Source organism: Trichosurus vulpecula, chromosome 4 (assembly GCF_011100635.1).
Source record: "Trichosurus vulpecula isolate mTriVul1 chromosome 4, mTriVul1.pri, whole genome shotgun sequence".
NCBI classification, from domain to species: Eukaryota; Metazoa; Chordata; class Mammalia; order Diprotodontia; family Phalangeridae; genus Trichosurus; species Trichosurus vulpecula.
Genome location: NC_050576.1, coordinates 441,477,047 through 441,498,445, shown reverse-complemented (window position 1 = coordinate 441,498,445; position 21,399 = coordinate 441,477,047). Strand labels below are relative to the sequence as shown.

The 21,399-nt window shown below is 54.4% G+C and overlaps 2 protein-coding genes across 2 annotated transcripts in view; both read left to right on the top strand.

Moving 5' to 3' along the window:
- The first annotated feature begins 7,934 nt into the window (after positions 1-7,934).
- On the top strand, positions 7,935-20,067 carry NCBP3 (nuclear cap binding subunit 3). The gene is made up of 13 exons (XM_036753270.1): positions 7,935-8,105; positions 8,237-8,302; positions 9,726-9,831; positions 11,625-11,750; positions 12,771-12,899; positions 12,979-13,049; positions 13,362-13,470; positions 13,882-13,981; positions 14,584-14,696; positions 16,120-16,417; positions 17,438-17,592; positions 18,392-18,556; positions 19,302-20,067. The coding sequence occupies exons 1-13, from the start codon at positions 7,935-7,937 to the stop codon at positions 19,541-19,543; spliced, it is 1,851 nt and encodes a 616-aa protein (XP_036609165.1). The 3' UTR covers positions 19,544-20,067.
- The window catches only part of ITGAE (integrin subunit alpha E), a 53,695-nt gene continuing 51,995 nt past the window's right edge, over positions 19,700-21,399 (top strand). The window contains 2 exon segments of the mRNA XM_036755850.1: positions 19,700-19,867; positions 20,109-20,489. Coding sequence (XP_036611745.1) covers positions 19,700-19,867; positions 20,109-20,489 — 549 coding nt within the window.

The following is a 21,399-nucleotide window of genomic DNA, read 5'->3' as shown; positions in this document are numbered from 1 at the left end:
AAGCCCTTCACATCTTCTCATTGGATCCTCACAACAACCTTCGAGGCAGGTGCTCTTATTATAGCCGTTTTACAGATGAGGAAAGTGAGGCAAACAGGGTGAAGTGGTGTGCCCAGGGTCACGCAGCTAATAAGTGTCTGAGGCTGGATTTGAACACAGGGCTTCCTGACCTCAGGCCCAGTGTGCTAGTCACTGCATTACCCAGGTGCTCTCAGCAGAGTGAGTGATCAATTGGAAGGAAACAGTGTGATCCAAAAGAGGCAGAAGACCTTGGGAAAGTCACTTACTGCCTCTGGGCCTCAGTTTCCTCCTCTGTAAAATGAGAGGTTTGAACAAGATGACTGTTAAGGTCCACTGCAGCTCTAGGTCTCTGTGCCCAGGATACATGAATCAGCCTGATAAGATGAGTGGCCGGAGCCTTTGTCTGGTGGTGCCCGAGGGGCCCCTCCAGGAGAAGAGTGGGGTGCCTTCTGAGGACACCAGACACTCCTGTGTGTGTGCTGGGGGCGGCAGCTGGGACTCGATGCCTGGATTCTTCATACCTTCTGACTGTGCTGGGCTTCTACCCACGGGGACAATCAGTATGCAAGCACAGGCAGGAGACGATGCTTCGGGAGGATAGCAGGCCTGCACCTGGAAGGAGGGAATCAGCACCAGGGAATGGCTGCCTTGGGCCAGGCACTTGGGAAGTCACCTGCACCGAGAGGAGAGATGGACTTCCCCAAGAGATGGAAGGGCAGCAACCAGGACGGGACATGCTCATTTACTGGACCCTGCATTCATGAATTCCCAAGTGTGAGAACTCAATGACTAGAAAGAAAGGGAGAGAGACAGACAGACAGAGACAGAGAGAGACAGAGACAAACACACACATACAGAGAGAGAGAGAAAAACAGAGACAGAGATGGAAAGAGAGAGAGACAAATAGAGAGAGAGAGGGAGAGACAGAGACAAACACACAGAGAGAGAAAGAGGGAAAGAAACAGAGATAGAGATAGAGACAGAAATAAACATAAAGACAGAGAGATAGAGACATATACAGATAGAGACAGAGACAGAGAGACAGTGAGAGAGAGATAGAGACAAAACAGAAGACAGAGACAAAGAGACACACAGAGATGAAGATGAGCACAGAGAGAGAGAGACACATGCACACAGAAGGATAGAGACAGATAGTGAGAGAGAGAGAGAGATAAACACAGAGAGAGACAGACACACAGAGACAGAAAGAAAGACAGGGACAGAGACAGAGACAAATAAAGAGAGAAAGAGAGAGGGAGACAGACAGAGAGCGAGACCAACACAGAAAGAGAGAGAGAAACAGAGACAGTGACAGAGAGAGACAGAGACAAACACAGAAAGAGACAGAGGCAGAGAGAAGGAAAGAAACAGAGACAGACTGACAGATGGATGGAGACAGAGAAAAACAGAGAGACAGACAGACAGACAGACAGAGACACAGAGAGACAGGAAAGTGTAAGGTCAATGGGGAATAAGATCTTCCCTGCCCATCAATAGGCCTCATGTGGAGCCCATTAAGGGAAGCTTGCTTGCTTGTAGGAAGGCTTACATGCCTTTTGCTAATTTCTAATTAGGTACTGAGTCAGGAAGGTTCTGGCTCTTGAGCCTATTAGCTGAACAAGTGTATATTGTGAGAGGTGAGCTTTGGGGGCTCACTTACAAAAAGGATCTTGCGATTCCCTGGTCGAGATGCTGAGTAACTGTATGTTCAGAGCTCTCCAACCACTCAGTGGTAAAGGCTCTCTCAATCCAGTGGTGGATGTAAAGTATATTTAGCAGTATTGTTTTGATTCAGGCAGTGGAGCCCTGTCTGTTGGTCTTTATTTCTCTTCTCTGTATTTCCTCTGTTTGTATTTTATGCAATTAAAGAAGATCGTTAACCCCTTTTAAATTGCTTTCCTTAGAAAGCAGCCCTTCTGGGTATGCCAGTGTGGTTGTTATTACAGAAGGGAGAGAGACAGAGACAGAGAGGCAAGAAGGGAGAGGGAGAGAAACAGAGAGACAGAGCGACAGAGCCAGACAGAGAAAGAAATAGAGATGCAGAGAGGAATGGCTACGCATATAAAATTAAAAGTATTAATTTTGTACAGATATTTAAGAAGAATAAATTAATTGCCATAATAAAGAGACCAAAGACACCCTAAAATCACCATAGTCATCAAACTCTTGGTCTGTTTCACAATCAGAGACTGAGCAAGCCAAGGCACTGCTGCCTTAGACTACAGGGTGTCCCAAAAGTCTTGGTGCTGCTTTAAACCATTCAATAAAGCTTGTGGCCATTGAAGCTACCAAATCTTAAAATAGCTCTAGGATTTGGGGGACCCTGTGTCAACTCACTTGTAGTATTCCATAAGAATTATCAGTTTCCAAAATGGCTAATGGGTGGGAGTCAGTCAGTCAAGGAGCATTTACTAATTATTATCAGGGCTGGGCCAAGCACTGGGTATACAAAGAGGGGCAGAGGACAGTCCCTACCCTCAAGGAGCTCACAGTCCACTGGGGAAAACAATACACAAAAACTCATGCAGCCAGGACAAAGTGAAGAGAAGCACCAGCGGGAAGACACTGGTGTCAGAGGGATGGGGAAGGGCTTCCAGTAGTAGGTGGAATTCTAGGTGAGACTTGAAGGAAACCCAGCAGGACAGAGAGGAGGGAGAGCATTCCAAGCATGGCAAACAGCCAGTGAACACATATGCAGTTTGGAAATGGACCATCTCACATCAGGGTGACCAGGTCACAGGAGACATCATCAGGCAGTCTGGAAAGGTGAGAGGGGACCAGGTTGTTAAGTGCTTTGCCAAACAGAAGATTTCGTATAATATGTAAAATATATCTGTTTTTAGATATATCTAATTTTATTTTTATCATAAATATCTATGTTACTTATTTTATTTGATATATCACCTGGAGGCGATAGGGAACCCCTGGAGTTTATGGAGTAGGGGGTGACAGGATCAGAACTGTGTTTTAGGAAGGTCACTTTGGTGGCTGAATGGAAGATGGACTGGAGTGGGGGTAGACTTGGGGTAGGCCAACCCACCCTCAGGCTACTGTAATAGTCCAAGTGTGAGGAGATGAGGGTCTTCACCAAGATGGGGCCAGTGTCAGAGGACAGAAAAAGGGCTATTGGAAAGATGATGCAGAGGTGAAATTGACCAGAGATGCTGGAGGGGGAGAAATTGACAAGAGATGGTGCAGAGGTGAAATTGACTGGCCTTGGCACTATATTGGATCTGGGTGGTCAGAGGGAGTCTATATTGACTCCTAGGTTGTGAGTTTGAAGGACTGGAAGTTTGGTGTTGCTTTCTATAGCCACAGGGAAGGGAAGAGGAGGGCAGGGTTTAGGGAGAAAGAGAAAGAATTCTGTTTTGAACATTTTGAGTATAATATGTCTGCTGGACATCTAGTCTGAGATGTCTGAAAGGCAATTGGAAGTGTGAGATTGGAGGACAGCGGAGAGGCTGGGGAAGATTTGAAAACCATCAGCACAGAGATGGTCATTGAATCCAAGGGAGCTGATGAAGTTTCCAACCGAAGTAGGATAGGGGGAGAAGAGTAGAGGGCCCAGGACAGAGCCTCGTGGATTCCCCTGTAGTTCAAGGGCATGATCTGGATGAGAATACAGTCAAGGAGACTGAGGAGCAGTCAAATGGGCAGGAAGAGAAGCAGGAGAGATGGATGTCCTGAAAACAGAGAGAGAAGGGAGCATCCAGTGGTTCAAGGCTGCAAAGGAGCTGAGGAGAATGAGGATTGAGAAAAGGCCATTGGTGTAAAGAATTCTTGATGAAGAAATGCCATCCATCTCCAGAGGGAGAATTGAGGAACTCTGAGTGCAAACTGAAGTATCAGTTTCTCACTTTATTCTTCTTGCCTTCTTTTTTTTTTTAAATATGGGTTATCTTGACATATGGCTTGCATGACTTCATATGTGTAACGGATATCATATAGCTTCCCTTCTCAGTGATGGGTGGAGGTAGGGAATTTGGAACTCAAAATTTAAAAAGAAAAGAATGTTAAAATAAATTAAAAAAAAAGAAGAATGAGAGAGAGAGAGAGAGAGGCTTAGAGGATTTGGCAGCTAAGAGGTCACTTTGGGGAGAGCAGTTTGGCATAATGATGAGGTTGGAAGCTGCATCGTTCAGGGGTTGGGAGAGAGGGAGGAGAGGAAGTGGAGGCAGTCAGTGTAGACTCCTTTTTGGAGTCTGGCCACAAAGGGCAGAAGAGAAGGAGGATAGTTAGCGGAGCTGGAGAGATCGAGGAAGGACGATTTACTCAACAATCGCCAATATGGGAAGTGGGATGAGGAAAGGAGAGCGTTACCAACTGCGCAGCAGCAGAGAGACAAGGAGGCCCAGGCTTTCGAGAAGCCGAGGGGAGGCTAGTCCAGGGGATCAGCCTGGGCGGGGCCCAGAGGCTGGACAGAACGGCCAGTGCACTGGCTGGCAGGGGCAGTCACGTGACAGACACCCGGGGGGGGGGGGGCAGTGCCTCCACTGCCTTTATCGGGGTTGGATTTTGTCTGATTTTCTGCCATGGGGAGCCCCCTGGTGGTGACAGAGTCAAAGCTGACAGGGGCAGTTGGGAGTGGGCTGGATTGGAGAAGGGAGAGGCTGGAGGCAGAAAGAACACTTTGGGGGGATGGGTTAACAAAGAAGAGGAAGGCTTCAAATGCATTCTGCAATTCAATTCAATAAGCATCTATTAAGTGCCTACTGTTTGCTAGGCGCTGTGCTAAGCACCAGGTATACAAATAAGAAAAAGAAAGATAGTCCCTAACCTCAAAGCGCTTACAATCTAATGGGGGGGGGGAGACAACACACAAGAAGAAATGGGCAAAGGGTGGAATGGAACATGGCGTCTTGTTGCCTGGGCTCAGACCAAGAAGAGCTGCAGTTGGAGAGACACCTGGGTGCTTGGGGTCCCTCCAAGGCCTCCAGCAGGTAGGGAAGCACTGGGTGGAATGGGGAATGCTCCCATCTGCAGCTCCCTCCTGGCTGCCAAAAGCCACCTGGATCTCTAAGTCCCAGCAAGGGCAAGGTGGAGGGGCCCGCTCCTCAGCCTCACTCCTCCCATTCCAAGTCAGTCCACTTCATTAAGTTCCCCTCAGCCCCTTCCTGAGCCACACTCCTGGGTAGTGCCCATTCCCAGGGCTGTGATCTCCCTGGTATTTTCTCCTCATGCCAAGGCTCCATGGGCAGGGTGTGGGCACTGAAATGGAAGCCCCAGCCTGCAGAGCTTCCCTGCCCTCAGCCCCTGGTTGTTCTAAAACATCTTTCCACCCCTTCAATTGCTCTGAATCTCTTCTCTGAGGCCTCTCCACTTTCACTTGGAGCTGGGAAGGGCTTTAGAGACTATCTAATCCAAGCCCCTTGTTCTACAGATGAGTTACCTGAGGTCCAAGTAGGTTGTGTCTTGCCTAATCTCATGAGGCTAGGAGGAAGCCCATCCTGAATTGGAACCCAGGGCCTTGGACTCCAAATGCCATGTTTTTCCTCCAGGGCCCCAGCAGCCCTGCAGGAAATGAATATATCTCTAAGGGCATAATCTGGCAAATTTTTGAACCTTCCCAGTGAATAGCATGGGGATGGGGCAGGCTGCCTTTTCCCTGGCCCAGCCCCTCCAGGTGGGTCAGTCAGCTGCCTCTTCCCTTCTGCTTGTCTTGTTACCCTGGCTCTCTTCTCCTTCATCCCAGGACCTCCCCTCTGGCATTGGCTGCTCTAAGTGACTGTAAGGGCAAGCAAAGTGGGACTTTTTACAGTTTTTTCTTTTGGAGTGCTTCTCAGCACCAAGGCAATCAAGTGCCTTTGACTGAGTCTTGTCTTTGTTTGTAGGAAGACCCACACCCTTTTGCTAATTAGGTCACTAGAGGTGTGAAGCCCTAGGGCCCTAAAGGGTATATATACTCTGAGGGTAGCATTAAACTACAACTCCTAGAACTGTGGGAGGAGAGGTTTGGCTTTGGGGGCTCACTCACTGGAAGAGTGTTGTGTGATTTGACCATCAGAGACTCTGGGTAGTCGTTAAGGAACCCTCCTGTCTTTGAAAACCCCAGATATTGGTGCTTCTCTCTCTGGTAACTATATATGTAATATCTGGTCAGATGGCTAGAAGCCTGTTTGTTGATTTGTGTTATTTTGCTCTGTTTATATAATTTCTGCTTGTAATTTCTGTTTGTTTTTATCCTGAAGTTCAGGGTGCTGACTTTTTCCCCTGAACTAAGAGAATTTTATATATATATATATATATATATATATATATATATATATGTGTGTGTGTGTGTGTGTGTGTGTGTGTTTAATTAAAGGGGGATTCTTAACTCCTTAAAGTTGCTTTCCTTAGAAAAGCAGATCAAAGAACCTGTGCTAGCAGCCCTCCTGTGTGCTGGTGTTGTTGGTCTTACACAGCCACAGTAGCAGCAAGTAGCATTGTTGTTATAACAGCTTCCTCTGGGACCCCCCCCCACCATTAACAGCTGCCCCCACCCCCAGAGGCACCTCATTAGCTTTCGGGGATCTTTTAGGGACTGACCAGGGTGCCTAGCCAAGAGAGGTCATTTACTGAACTCAACCCACCAGAGTTCCATCCTTAAAGGCCCCTCTTCCCCAAGCAGGTCAGCTAGCAGGAGTGACCTCACCTTCCCTGGCTGTAACACTGAGGACCTCCTTTTTTCTCTTCGTTCCATGTCTCCAAAAGAGTCTACAAACTGTGCCCTGGACAGCTCTGTGCCCACTGGGCTTCAGGAGAATTAGCTCTTGGGGTTTCCAAGAGTTACGTGAATAAGGGGCATGCATGGCTCTGAGGGGCTGCTGGAAGGGAAGGGCCCCAGGTGTGTAGCCCACTCTTCCTCTGCCTCCTTGGGCTCCCACAATGTGGCATCCATGGGCACCCAGTCTCCTTCTTGTGTCTTCTTGTGTCCCCAGCATGGCTTGATGGCAACAAAACAGCGACTGCTAGAGGCACATTTCATTATGTACACGGTGGTGTGAAAGAGGGAAAGAACAGGGTTGGGGGGAGCAATAGTCTGTGGGTGTTTATCTGGCACTGAGACACTGCCCAAGTGGCCCAAGGCAGGGAGAGCTGGTCATTCTTGGGACACTGTCCACCAAGAGTGATGAGAGGTGAGGAGAGCTGGTAACTCCCCCGAGAGAGGTGCGACAGCTGCTCCTTCACCCATTTGAGAGATATTGAAGGTGCCGCACCCAAGCTGGTGTCATAGGCACCACAGTTCTGATGGCTGCATGGCTCAAGTGGACCCTCAGGAGGATGGGACAGGCACCAACCCTCTCCCCCACCCCACCCCCACTCCATCATCAGTCCAGGCTGGCCGATAGCCTCCCCTGGACTGGAGGCTCCCTCCACCCCCGGATGTGCCCTCCTTGGCCCAGGGCTCTCTCTGGGTACTTCTTCTGTCCACCCCCAACCTTTCCGGGTGTTGTTGCCTCTGCGGAGCGTCAGCCCCTTGAGGGCAAGGCATGGAGCCTACAGCAAGTGCTTCATTAATGCTTAAGGAGAAGGCCCGTGGGAAGGTGGGGGGAGGAGACCCCCGCGGGACCGAGGAGGAGGCCAAGGGGGCGCGGCGGACCCCGAGCCCCCCAGGCCACTCTGCCCTCCCTCTGCTTTCTCCTCAGGGAGATGGACGCAGGTGCCGGAGCCAAGGAAGCCGTAACTATGACAACGGCTCCGCGCCCCCCCACCCCCCCGCGGGGAGGGGGCGGTGGCGTCCTCTGGGACGCTCTAGGCCGTGCAGCCCGCATCTCGATGGTACGTCGGCGACACTCTGGCCGCGCGCACGCGCTCTCGGTGGTGCGCATGCGTGCGTGCGGCGGCGCTCTGGGAGGCGCGCACGCGCTCTCGCTGACACTCCAGGAGAGCGGGCGGACGGAGGCGGCGGCGGCGGCGGCGGCGGCGGCGCCATGGCGGCCGTGCGCGGCCTGCGGGTGTCTGTGAAGGCCGAGGCGGCGGCGGCGGCGGCGGGGCCGCCCCTGGGGCTGCTGGGGCCGGGCCCCGAGCGGGGCGAGCCCGAGCCCATGGAGGTGGAGGAGGGCGAACTGGAGGCCGTGCCGGTGCGGCGCTCGCTGCTGCCGGTAGGACGCCGGGGGTCCGGCCGCCGGGTGGGTGCGCCCCGCAGAGCCTGCCGCCGGGCGCGCCGGGGCCGTTGGGCGGCATGGAGCGAGGGCAGGGGTACGGGTCCTCCTCACCGCCCGTCTCGTTCTAGGACACGAGCCGGCGCTACGAGAACAAGGCGGGGAGCTTCATCACAGGCATCGACGTCACCTCCAAGGTAGGGAGGAGTCCCAGAGCCCCGCTCACCTGGCGGGGGCCCGGTCGGGGGGCGGGTGGCGGCTGATACTTTGTTGCTTTTGCTCCCTCCCACAATGCACCTCCGGTTGGGGATGGGGACGCCACCCGGGTCTGTTTACACCCGCTTTCATTGGAACAGTCCGGGGCTGGGGGAAGGCTCCCACGAGGAGGCGGGCTGGGCGGGGAGATAAAGGACTGGAGGCGGGAGATGGAGGGCGTGCCAGCAGGGCCTGAGTTCCGATCCTGCTGCCACGGACTAGCTGGGAGTCCTAGGTCAGTCTGGTACCTGGCCTTGCCTTGATTTCCTCCCTTGTAAAACGAGGCCAACAGCACCTGCCCGGCAGGGGGGTGAGGAAGGGTCGTGAAGCTTGTGCAGGGCCTGGCACACAGTAGGTGCTTAATCAGTGCTTGTTCCCCTTCCTCCAGTCGTCATGGGGATATCACCCAGGAGCCCGGCAGTGGAAGGGGGAGGGGCTCCCCGTGGTTCCCACACCCTTGTGGCCCGAGCTCCCCGCCTTTGCCCCCACTTCCCTCCTCCTCCTCCTCCTCCCCTTACTCCTTCCCCTCCCCCTCTCTTTGCCCTTCCCCTTCCTTCTCTGTTACCTGCCTTTGCCTCCTGGTGGGTGGGGAGTCAGCTTCCCCACCTGACCCTACAAGCCCTTTCTCTGACACTTAGAATCTGCCTCACCCTTTTCCTCTGTCAGTCAATAAGCATTTATTAGGCACCTAGTCTGTGCCAGGTTGAGGGCTAGGTGTGGGATCCACCAGATGGGAGCCCAGTTCTCGTCCTCTGCTTAGTGACCAAGCCCTGCTTGTCCCTGGCCTCTTTGTGGTGTTGCCAGTGACCTCCAGCGTCCCAGCACGACCCGTCCCGGAGGTCACCCCCAAGGGTTCTCTGGCTTTTTTCTGCTTCTGTGCCCCGGTCAGGCTCCTGTTGGCTTCCCCTGTGGGCGGGAGCCACCCCTGTCCTCTCTCTACATGCCAGCTCCCCTTCTCCTCACTGACCAAGGGGCAGCACAGCCCTCCGGCCCTTTGGGTTGAGACCAGCCTGTCCTGTGGCCAGACCTGGGCATCCAGGGGTCCTCCCTCACTTGGGATCCGAAGCTGGATTCCTTGGAGGAAAGGGAACTTTCAAGTGGAATGGGAAATGAGGTTGAGGGTCCTGCTGGGGGCTTCCAGTGAGGAGGACGTGCCTGAGTGTGGTCCTGGTGGCCGTGAGAGGGGGAGGGTAGGCTCCGATGGAGTGGGGGCAGCAGCAGGAGAGGCCATGGCAAGGCAGCTTCTTCATGTCTAATGTCCGTGTCTTGGCACCTACCTTGGCCTGGATCTGTGGAAGACTTAGCCCCCCATTGGCCTTCCTTCCATCCTCCATCTCATTCTCTGGGGTTCCACGCACTCTTTAGGAAGCCATCCAGAAGAAAGAGCAGCGAGCCAAGCGCTTTCACTTCCGAGCCGAAGTCAACCTTGCCCAAAGGAATGTGGCCTTGGACCGAGACATGATGAAGAAAGGTAGGAGGACACCTCCCTCCCCTGCAGCTGAGGCCACCCCCTTCATCTCTGGTCCCTTGGGTGTTGGCGTGATACTGAACTGAAGTGAAATTAGGGGTATTGGGGAAGAAGAGATGGGAGCCTTGAGGGAGGGCCAGATAGAGGCAGGGAGGCCAGCAAAAATTGCTTGAAGAAATGGGTCCTGGCACTGAACCAACCACGCTCTTTCCTGAGGGAAATTAAACTAGTCTCTGTTGAATGATTTGTGTCTTGTCATGAGAAGGGCGACCTCCAGGTACCAGCACCCCCTAAACTCCCATGAGGAAGAATAGACTTCCTCTGTCACCACGGAAGAGACCCAGGAAGGCCTAGACTAAAACAGAGAAAGAAACTGATTGTTTGGAAATCGTGGGGGAGGCTGCCCTGCCCTTCAGGTGTGCTCAGTCTCCAGTCCCCCTGAGGGTGGGCATCTGTTGTTGCTTGGCTGGGAGGGTGTGAAAGTTGGGGCTGTGGCGTGAACCCCCCCAGTTCCTGCCGGGGTCAGGGTAATCACTAAGTCCCTGTGGTGAAAATGCTAGGTCTCCCTATTCTTAGGACCCCAGACTCTTCTCACTTGGGCTGCCCCCTTCAGCTCTAGGCTTTGATTTGCTCTCCTCCACCTCCTCCAGGGAAAACAAGATGGGGGGCTTATAACCAACATGCCCGGCCCTCACTCTCACACCCCTTAACCAAGCTGGTGCCAAGGCCTGTCCATTTCATCCCTGCGACGTCTCATTTGTTTCACCTCCTCTCAGACACTGCCCTGACCCTGGTATAGACCCTCTTCACCTCATGCCTGGACTGTTGCAGTGGCTGCTGGTGGGTCTGTCTACCTCAGATCTTTCCCCCTTCCAGTCTGTTCATTCACCAAAGTGATTTTCCTAAAGCACAGGTCCAGCTATGTCTCACACGCTCATTTAAACTCCAGCGAATCCCTAATGCCTCTGGGATCAAGTACAGAACACTTACGTTTGGTACTCAAAGTCCTACGTAGCCTAGGTCCCTCCCACCTTTCTAATCTTGAAGCTTACGCCTTGCCACATAACCTTTCGTCCAGAGTCAATCTAGGGTCACCTGACTGTTCCACGAACATAACCCTCCATCTTCTGATTCCAGGCATTTTCTGTGGCTGTCCCTTATATCTGGAATGCTCTCCCTCACCTTCTCCAACTACCGACCTCCTTGACTTCCCATAAATCCCAACTAAAACCTCCCCTGCCACAGGAAGCCTTTCTGAGTCCTCCTTAAGTCTTTGTACCTTCCTTCTGTGATGTTCTCCAAATTATTCTGCCCACATCTTGTTTGTGCATGGTTATCATGTTGTCTTCCTCGTTACTGTGACCTCTTCCCAGGCCAACACTGGCTTTTGTGTGTCTCTTTGCATCCAGGGCCTGGCACATAGTAGGTGCTTAATCAATGCTAGTAGACCTTGGAGTGATTAAAGTGTTGGTCTCAGAAGTGCCTTCCAGAGCCAGATCCCCTTGGTCCCACCCTCAGAGATGAACTGAGGGAGCATGGATTATTGACCTGGAGCTGGGGGTCAGCTAGAAAAACACCTGGCTCACCCTACAGGCACCGCTGCCTCAGCCATTCCTGCTCAGGTCTTAGTGCAGTGCTGAAAGGAACTGTGGGTGTGGCCCCAAAAAGATCAGGATACAGCAGTTCGGGGTGAGGGAGTTCTTGTCTCTGACTTCCTGTGATGATGGCCAGCAGTCTTTCTGGGACACGGGGTACAGGCTCATGGTAACCACCTACTTCTACCTGTGCTTTCACAGCGATCCCCAAGGTGAGACTGGAAACCATCTACGTCTGTGGAGTGGATGAGATGAGCACCCAGGACATCTTCGCCTACTTCAAGGAGTACCCCCCTGCTCATATTGAGTGGCTGGACGATACCTCCTGTAAGGGAGAAGGCCTGTGGGCCCAGCCTGCTTGGGGCGAGGGGGGGAGTGGTATGTTTGAGGAGGCGGAAGCTCTCCCAGCTAGGCTGACAGCTTGGATACCTAGGCCAGGCCAGAAGGCATGCTCTTTCACCTGGGAGGACTTTCTAGACTGCAGCTTTAAAGCCGCTTGGGCTCTGCTGAGAGAGGGTCTGTCAAACATTTTCTAGAGCTGGGTTGGGGTGAGGGATGCCTGGGCCAAGGCTGATGTGCCTGGAGGGTACCCCAAACACGTGTGGTGACAGTGCCAGGGAGAGTCTGCTCTGCTTGAATCTGTCACGATCACCCTGTGCACCAGACCTGGGATTTTGTGGGTATTCTGGCCCCGGAAAGGGTCAGGGATGGCCAGGCTTTTTTTTTTTTTTAAGTCATCCCCAGCTAACAGATGGAACAGCTGAGTGAGGCTCAGGGTGGTAAAGGGAGCCTCTAAGCCTGCATCTCACTTGTCTTCAGGGCTCACATTTCCTCTAGGAAGGAGGGGAAAGGGAAGAAGGAAGGATTGATTAAACACGTACTATGTGGCAGACCAAGATGATCTCAGTGGATCCTTATGATAACCTGGGGGAGCAAGGGGAGGTGCTGGCTAAGAAGCTTGAGACTGATGCTTATGGCTTGATGATAGATTTACTCCAAGACCACCTAGCCCCAGGAGGCTCCAGCAGATCAGCATGGGGCATCCTCAGATCTAGGAGCTAGGAACCCTGTCTGTCTCATTGGATCCGAGACCAGTGACCTTGGTCCCAAGTGGGGCTCCTCCTATGGAGGCCTTTAGGAAAGGCTTTCTCGACTTTGCCCAAGTTTTGGTGAGTGGGAGAATTGGTGATTTGGAGTTAGGAAGAAAGGCTAAGAAACAACTAGACATACCTACACACACCTGTGCCATGTGGCAGGTGCTCCCTGATGTGGTCCAAGGCCAAAGGGCTGGGCCTCCTTGATTGACCTGGATGTTTAATGGTGGGGGGGCACCCCATTCCCCACCAGGTAATGTGGTCTGGCTGGATGAGGTGACCGCGACTCGGGCCCTGATCAACATGAGCTCTCTGCCCAGCACAGATAAAGCCAAAGCCCGAGAAGCCAGTGAGGAGAAGGCCCCAGAGAAGATGAGAAAAGGTACCCAGGGCAGGGGTGGGAGGCAGACCTGAGGAGGCTGAAAGTGGGGAGCTCACCTCTCCTTTGCACCCCAATCTAGACAAGCAGGACAGCTCTGATGATGAGACCGAGGAAGGAGAAGTGGAGGATGACACTGCAAGTGACCTGGAGGTCAGTCATGAGGACAACAGGGCCCCTAGCCCAGCAGGGGGTGGGCGTGGACAGTCCAGGCCATGCTACACGGTGGTGGCTCCCACCCTGAAACTCCAGAGAAGGCCTGTGCCATCCTCACTGTGGGTAGTCCCTGTGCTCATGCAGATTGCAGCCTGACTGTGGAGGGGAGCCCAGGGTCCTCCCCATCCTGTGAGGGGGTCTGCATGCTGGGCTCGCTCGCCAGGGGGATTCCAGTCCAGCCTTGAATGGGGTTGCAGAGGGAAGCCAGGAGATGGCGCATTTATTCTACAAATGTTTTATGTTCTCAAGTTGGATGCACTGTCCCAGGTTGAGGAAGATTCCCTCTTACGGAATGACCTTCGTCCAGCCAACAAACTGGCCAAAGGAAACAAGCTCTTCATGAGGTTTGCCACAAAAGGTAAATCTGGACTGGTGTGGGTGTGGGTGGGTGTGTGGAGTATGAGTGGAGATGGTGTGTATGTGTGGTGTGTTTTTGTTGGGGAGTTATGTATATACAGGACAGGGTGTGAGTGGGGGGGTTGTGTGTGGAGAGGTGTGTATGTGGTACATTTAGGGCAGGGAGTGTATGTGGTGAGGGTCTGGGTGGGGGGTCCATCCTTCGGTGGTGATTACACCCATTCTTTGTGCCAGCTGATTGTTTGTGTGGGCCACATGGCACAGCTCCGGCCTGGGTGCCTCTCCTGGGTGTAAGAGGATCTTGGTGCAGCTCAGGGCACCCTGGTGGTGGGGCAGGGTTGGGGCGGGGCCCTCTTGGTGGCCTGGAGAGGGTGGCACAGCGGGACTCGGTGCCGTCTGCTCGTCTCCATAGATGACAAGAAGGAGCTTGGTGCGGCACGGAGAAGCCAGTATTACATGAAATATGGGAACCCCAACTATGGAGGCATGAAAGGCATTCTCAGCAACTCCTGGTGAGTGCAGCCGCCACACAGTCCCTGGGGTGGCTCTGCCCCCACCCAGCATCTGGGGCTTCTGTCCCTGAAATGCTTGTCAAGCAGTGATTGGGTGCCTCTTGTGGGCCAGGCTCCGGGGTCACAGACAAATGAAAGTTTCCCCATTCAGAGAGCTTATGTATGTAGGGGGTAAGGGGACCGGTGAGCAGGGTCCTCTTGTCAGGAGAGGAGCATCTTCCCTGAATCTGTGGCCACGGGGCCCTTGTCATGTCCTGGAGACATTTCTGCAATAGTGGGTGTGTGGAGGTGAGGCTGTCCCTGGTGGGCTCTGCCACAAGGAAGGGCTGTCAGTCTGCCGAGAACTTTTCTCAGCTTGTAGGGAAAACAGACTGAATCCTCCAAGGGGGACCTGGAGCTTTGGAGTCCAGACAGGCAGACCCCAGGCCTCCTGGGAGCTAGCAGGTGGTGCCCACCCCCCCACCCCCCAGCCTCCTGGGAGCAGGCAGTGCCCCGCCAGGCCTCCTGGAAGCTGGTGGGCAGTGGGCCCCTGGGGTTGAGCCAGGGGGTCCCTGAAGAGAAGAGGGCAATGGTTGAGAGTATTTATTCTGACAACGACGCAGGAAAAGAAGATACCATTCCCGCCGCATCCAGAGGGATGTGCTCAGGAAGCGGACACTGATTGGGGATGATGTGGGCCTGACCTTGACCCCCCCTTACAAGCACCGGCACGCAGGTACCTGGAGTCCAGGGCGAGGAGGGTGTGTGCCTTGGAGCTGTTTTGGGGGCTGCCTCCTCCCCTTCTACCCCTTCTTCTCTTACTCCTCCCCTCCCCCTTTCTCCTCCCACTCCCCACTTTCTTTGGGCTGACCCTGTGTTTGAGTCCAGAAGGCCACTGTCCTGAGTCAAGAGTGGGCATCTGCTAGCTTGACCAGCTCCACAGCGTGATAGGGAGGGAGGGGGTCTTGGGCTCTCCTTTCCAAGCCACCTCTGGGGAGGGGACTTCAGGAAGGAAGGTGGCAGGACATGAAGAGGCGGATGGGAAGCCTGAGTCTGGGGCAGGGCTTTGTTGAAGGAGCTACAGATGTTTGTACCTGGGGAAGAGAAGGCAGTCGTTTAATGTATTTGAGGGGCTGCTTGCCTTGTGGAGGGTGCAGCTCGATGCCCCAGAAAGCTTTCTGACTGTGAGAGTCAGGATGGGCTGCCTTGGTAGGTGGTGAACTCCCCATCACCAGAGTGCTCCTACAGAGTCCCTTCTACCTCTGAGATGGGTCAGAAAATATGTGGTGTTTGAAAAACCAGGGCAGAAGGAAGGTGTTTGGGAGAGCCGTTCAGAGGGAGATTGGGTGATGTTGGCCCTCAGCCTAGCTTAGGTGGCAAGAGTGGCCTGAGACGCATTTGCTCCTTCAGCCTCAGTGCATGGACGCTTGGCCCAGCCACGTACTCTTGGCCCACTGGAGCCTAGACAGGAAGGGAGGTTTTATGAAGCCTTTTGGGTGTCAAGCCCTGTGCTCAGCTCTGTACAAATGGGATCTCATTCGTGATCTTTAGAATGGGTTAGAGGTCCAGTGACTGGCCCAGGGTCACCTTATTAGTGCACATCTGGAGCTGGATTTGAATCCCGGCCTTCCCGACACCAGGCCTAGAGCTCAAGTCCAGTCCGTTCATTTAGTTACAAGGCATCTCAAGCCCATGGAAGCACAGCAACTTCCTCACGGTCACACCTGCCCCTTTGTTGGACTGCCAGGCCGACTCATCTGTGTGCCCAGACCCAGGTGTATAGAGACACTCTCACACTTGCCCTTCTCAGAGGGTTGAACACATTGTTCTGCCGGAGCCCACCCATCCCCTCTTGGAGAAGCGCCATCTTTACCATCATCTCCAGTGCCACAGCGAGTGCGCTGATGCCAGTGACTCTTTGCAGAGCACTTTGTTCATGACACTCTGGTGAGGGAGGCCCACAAAGAAGATGAGGCTGAGAGCCTCCGGCAGGACTTTAACTCAGATCTCCCAGCTTCATGTGGGAAAGCCCTGGATTCCTCGTCTTGCTCTTCCCCCCAGGGTGTGTCCCAGAGGAGGGAAAGGCAGGACTGGAGGCCGGGTGCTGCAGGACCCTGTGTTTGGGGTCTTTCCTTACTCCCTTGATTGAATTCTCCCAGGTCTGGTGAATGTTCCCGAAGAGCCTATAAAGGAGGAAGAGGAGGAGGAGGAGGAGGAGGACCAGGACATGGATGAAGACGACAGGATTGTGGTGGAGTACCGGGACGAACTGCAGGCCTTCAAGCAGGCTCGTGAGCGTAGCGCGTCCCGACGGCCCAGCGCCAGTGGCTCGGGCTCAGACTCGGACGAGATGGATTATGACCTGGAGCTGAAGATGATTTCCACTCCTTCCCCAAAGAAGAGCCTGAAGATGACCATGTATGCTGACGAGGTGGAGTCCCAGCTGAGGAGCATCCGGTAAGGTGGGCGGGCGGCCTCTCTGGGGCCTGGGAGACGTTGCGCACACACATGCACGCAGGCCTACGAGCACACGAGATGCCAACTGGCTTGAGTGGAGGGAGGGGAGACCATACGGTCAGTTGCACTTTGGCCTGAGCATGGTCCTTTCTGTCTCTGTGGGGGGAGTCAGGGAGGAGTCGGGCCCCTAGGAAGGTAGTGGCGGGCCCCCCACCCCCGCCTCCTCACTCAGAGACTTGTTTGAAGGTCACTTTGGCTCCTGGTGACCCGCTGCCTTCAGTTAAGGCTTCCAAGTTGAGGGTCGTGAGTGGGTCAAACTTTACAAAATGCTTGACCTTCATAACATCATTGGAGCCTTGGGACAACCCCAGAAGAAAGGTAGGGTGAGCATGGTTAGCCACATTATAGAGATGAGGAAACTGAGGCACGATTAGAACGCAGGGCCCCCCTCCCATTCCCTGGCCTGCTCCCTGTGTTGTTGGGTTGGAGGGGAAACTCATCAGCGCCTGCCCACGGCTTTTACCTGTGGAGCTGTTGGTGACAGGTTTGCCCCTTTGTGAAGAGGATTCATTCTGTTTGGATTCAGTCAGAGGGCCTCACTTGAGGACCTAGAGGGTCATGCATGGCCTGGAGGCCACAGCTTCCCCACCCCTGCTTGACTCAAGTCCTGTCTGTCCATCCGACCTCAGTGTTTGCACTACAGAGTGGAAGCCTCCTGAGTGGTATTGTGCACGGCCTTCCCATGAGTCCTCACCCCCCATGGCGCCGTTGTTTTCTCTGGCCCAGGGACCTAGAGATATGGGCTCTCTGGGGCAAAGAGCATGGGGCTGGTTCGGCTCTCGCTTCCTGTGGGCCAGCCTGACCCCAGCATTGCCTTCCTGGGGCGTGGGATGTAGGCAACCAAGCCGCCTGGCTCTCACTTCCTTGGTTGGGAAAAGGAACTAAAGCAACACATGTGTTGGGATGCTCCCTAAGGGGCCTCCCCAGATAAGAACCAGTGGGGTTGCTGCTTTTGTGCAGGAACTCCATGAGGGCTGACAGCGTAGCCACCAGCAACGTCAAAAACCGCATTGGGAACAAAGGGGCATCTGATAAGGTCGCTGATGTGCGGCTCCTGCTTGAGGAGAAGCGGCAAAACACAGCACAGAGGCCTCCTGTGAGCAGCATCAAATCTGGTATGGCTGCTGAGGCACTGCAGTCCTCACCCAGCCCCTGAAAATGTCAGTTGGGAAGGGCAGGAGGGGAAGAGAAAAGGAGAGAGAGAAGAATGAGAAAGGAGAGAGAAAGAAGAGAGGAGAGAAAAGGCGAGGAGAGAAAGAAGGGAGAGAGAAGAAGAGAGGATAGAGGAGGGGGAGAGAAAAGGAGAGAGAGAAGAATGAGAAAGGAGAGAGAAAGAAGAGAGGAGAGAAAAGGAAAGGAGAGAAAGAAGGGAGAGAGAAGAAGAGAGGATAGAGGAGGGGGAGAGAAAAGGAGAGAGAGAAGAATGAGAAAGGAGAGAGAAAAGAGAGGAGAGAAAAGGCGAGGAGAGAAAGAAGGGAGAGAGAAGAAGAGAGGATAGAGGAGGGGGAGAGAAAAGGAGAGAGAGAAGAATGGGAAAGGAGAGAGAAAGAAGAGAGGAGAGAAAAGGAGAGGAGAGAAAGAAGGGAGAGAGAAGAAGAGAGGATAGAAGAGGGGGAGAGAAAAGGAGAGAAAGAGGAGAGAGGCAGAGTGGGAGGAGGAGAGATGGGGAGAGAAAGGGACAGATGGAGACACAAAGTCCCTCTAAGTGAAGAGTCAGGCTCTGGAAAACTCCGAATCCCTTGTCCTCCCTGTGGGAGCTGCAGGCCCAGGCCTGTTCCTCACCCTCAGAGCTTCCCCAGTGGGGCCCCAGGCTAACACCCCAGAGCGGAGGCTGTTTCCTGGGGACGGAGAGTGACTGTGGGTGAGAAGTTGAGCCAGCTTGGTCCTTCAGGTCCTTTTCTTGCTTGTTCCCAGATGTCCGCCAGAGATTAGGAAAGAGACCACATTCTCCTGAAGTCAAGACCCTGAGTGGCACCTTCACCCCCCGGAGGGAGCCGATGTCCGATGTACACAGTAGGCTTGGGATTCCCAGGCAGGACATCAAGGGCCTCTATTCTGACACCCGGGAGAAGAAGTCAGGTGGGTGCCCGGCCCTGCTCATGGCGGCGGGGAGGGAAGGTGCCAGCTGTGCTGATTGAGTGCCCAGAATGGGCCGGGAGCTACCCCCTTGAGGCTACCCCTGGGCCTCCCACCTGTCCCCGTCCTCTCACCCAGCCTTAAACCGGCAGGTATGACTGTGAGAGGCACACCACCCCCAGCAGGTTCCTGTTGCCTCCACAGCTTGGCAGTTCAGCCAGACTGGCCAGAGAGTGGCTCATATAGGGCCTCCCTTTAGAGAGGGCTCAGGATCATCTCCCCTTAATCCTGGTGATGCCCCTGAGCTAGGGCCCCTCTGGTGTGGCCCCACCCCCTCATAGATTGTAAGCTCCTCAAGGGCAGGGACTTTTTCAGGTTCATTTCATCAGCACTTAGCACAGGGCTTGGCACATAGTAGGCACTTAATGTTTTTCCATATAGTGGGACATTCATGTCCTACCTCCTTGTTTTTGTACTGTGTGGTGGTTCAGTCTGTTCACATACAGACCCACACGTGTGTGTGTACACACACACACACACACACAGTTTCTCCCATAGAGTGTAGGCTGCCAGCCGGCAGGGCACAGACTGGGTTCGATTGGTCATCTGGAAAGGCTTCCTTGGAGGGTGGGGAGACCCTGCCCCACCCAGCAGCCTGGTACTGGCTCCAGGGCCTGTTCTCTGGGCTCTTCACCGAGGGCTTTCGTGTGGTCTTTATTCCTCACTGAACGCACCCTCCCTGCAACAGGCAGCTTATGGACTCGCTTGGGATCTGCCGCTAAGGCCAAAGACAAGGGGACCGAGAAGGCAGACCCCGCGGTGGCGGTGGCGGTCCCCGAGGAGGAGGACTCGGAGCTTCAGCGGGCGTGGGGTGCTCTGATCAAGGAGAAGGAGCAGTCACACCAGAAGAAAAGCCGCTTAGAGCGTTTACCGTCTCTGCAGATTGAGATCAGTCGGCAAAGCAGCTCGGACTCGGACACGGAGTCGTGAGGCCGGACGCCAAGCGCCTCCTGCGGGCAGCCCTAGCTTTGGTGGATCCTTCTTTCCTCCTATTTCTAGCAGGAAGCGATCATCCAAAGAGCTGCGTACTGAACCTCTCCGTCTTGCCTTGGCCTCGATGGTGGTCGCTACCAGCACCTCCAGCCTATGAGAGCCCGAGGCAGTGTGGGGGCTTCGGGGTCTCGGGCGCTGGGGAAGAAGGAGCCCCCCAGCCCTGACCGGGCCAGGCGTGGGACTGTGTTTCATGGACTTGGCCTCTGGGCGCCTGCGCCACTCAAGGTGGCCCGAGATGTAGCAGCTGGAGGACACCAGGCGGCAAGGATATCTGTCTGTCCGTCTGTCCATCATTGAGTCAGCGTTCTGTGCAGACCAGCACCTCCGGTGCAACCTGGGACTGGGGGTGATTGGGGTGGGGGGGGGTCAGTGTTGGACATTGTGTTTGGTCTATTATGGTTTAAAACTTAATGATTTCAAAGCTTCATTTTTACATGTGAACATTTTTCCTGTTGGCTCCAGTGAAAGGTCAAGTGGTGTCTTTATACGTGCTGTTCAATAGATATTCTCTCATTCGGAAGAGCAGGAAGCAAGGCCTCCCGTTCTTGGCAGGCAAGTGAGCGCCTGCGCGCGGGAGCCGCCGGGCTCCTGGCCCACTGTTCTGGGTCCTGCTGTGCCCAAGTCACGAGGTCTCTGTGCTCCCGTGCCCACCCCCTTTCTGACCGGGTTGTTGGTGCCAGGCAGGCCAGAACCATCTTTTGTGCCCATCGGACCTTCTGACAGCAGGGGCAGTTGGGGCACGTGCAAGGGAGGCCAGAAAGGGCTGTGTGTCTGTCCAGCCTGCCATGGTACAGGTGCAGATCGCCGAGGCCCTGCCCTCGAGGAGCCTGGGGGGGACCTGGATTCCGGTGCAGCCATGATAGCAGTGCTTTCCCCAATTACGGTGAGGAATGAGTGCGCCTAGAGGCCAGACCTCATGGGCACAATAGAGCCCTTTTGGTCTGGCTCAATGGAGGGTCCATGCCTGGGGTCACAGGGGCTGGGACCTGCTGAACTTGGAGTCTGGGGAGTCCCAAGCAGAAGCCCCCCACTCCCCACCGTCCGTCAGATGGGAAAATAACATCCCCTGTAGCCCCTCTCCCAGGGTGGCCGTGAGGCTACCTCGAGGCAGTGGGCTCCACTGGCTGCTTCCCCGTGGAGGCCAAAGGGCAGAGGGAAAGGAGGAGGTTCAGGTGAATGACCCTAGAGTGTGGCCACGTCCTGGGCAGAAGGAGCCGGTGTGGTGGTTGCCCCTGCTGGGGACAGTGTGGTCATCTGTGTCAATGTCCTTGTTGAAGTTAAGGGAATCAGAATGAGGGTCACTCGGGCCAGAGAGTAAGGCTGGGTTGTGACTTCAGACTCCCCTCAGAGGGATGCTGCAACCTCTACCTGTCTGTGGCGTGTCTGTGGGGCTGGCACCCAGGAAGAATCCAGCCAGCTGCTAAGGGCCCTCTCAGGCCCATCCTCCTCCCTGATGTTGGCATTCAAGGCCCTCTCCAGCAGCCACTGTCAGTGTGGCTTGCCTGGCACACACCTTCATCACCAGCCTCAGTTCCTTAGACTGGGCTCCTCTGGTCGTCCTCAGTGACTTGCCCTTGTGACTATCTGCTTTTACAAATCTGAGTCATCGTGGGGCATTTTCCCCTCTTCTTCGAAACTGGAATGATTTGTTTGTCTCTCATTTTTGAGTGTTTTCCCTCTGTCTTGGGTCTGCATAGCCTTTCTCTGAGCCCTGTGAAACCCCCTCACCCCAAAGCTGGCAAGAACTCTGATGCAGTTTTTTTCTTAAACAATACTAGTTTATTTTTTCCCCA

Bases quoted from the DNA above. Each gene is read 5' to 3' on its own strand.
- NCBP3 (XM_036753270.1), top strand. From the start codon at position 7,935: ATGGCGGCCGTGCGCGGCCTGCGGGTGTCTGTGAAGGCCGAGGCGGCG. The intron at 11,751-12,770 runs GTAAGGGAGAAG...ATTCCCCACCAG, and splicing joins GTGGCTGGACGATACCTCCT to GTAATGTGGTCTGGCTGGAT. The intron at 14,697-16,119 runs GTACCTGGAGTC...GAATTCTCCCAG, and splicing joins TTACAAGCACCGGCACGCAG to GTCTGGTGAATGTTCCCGAA.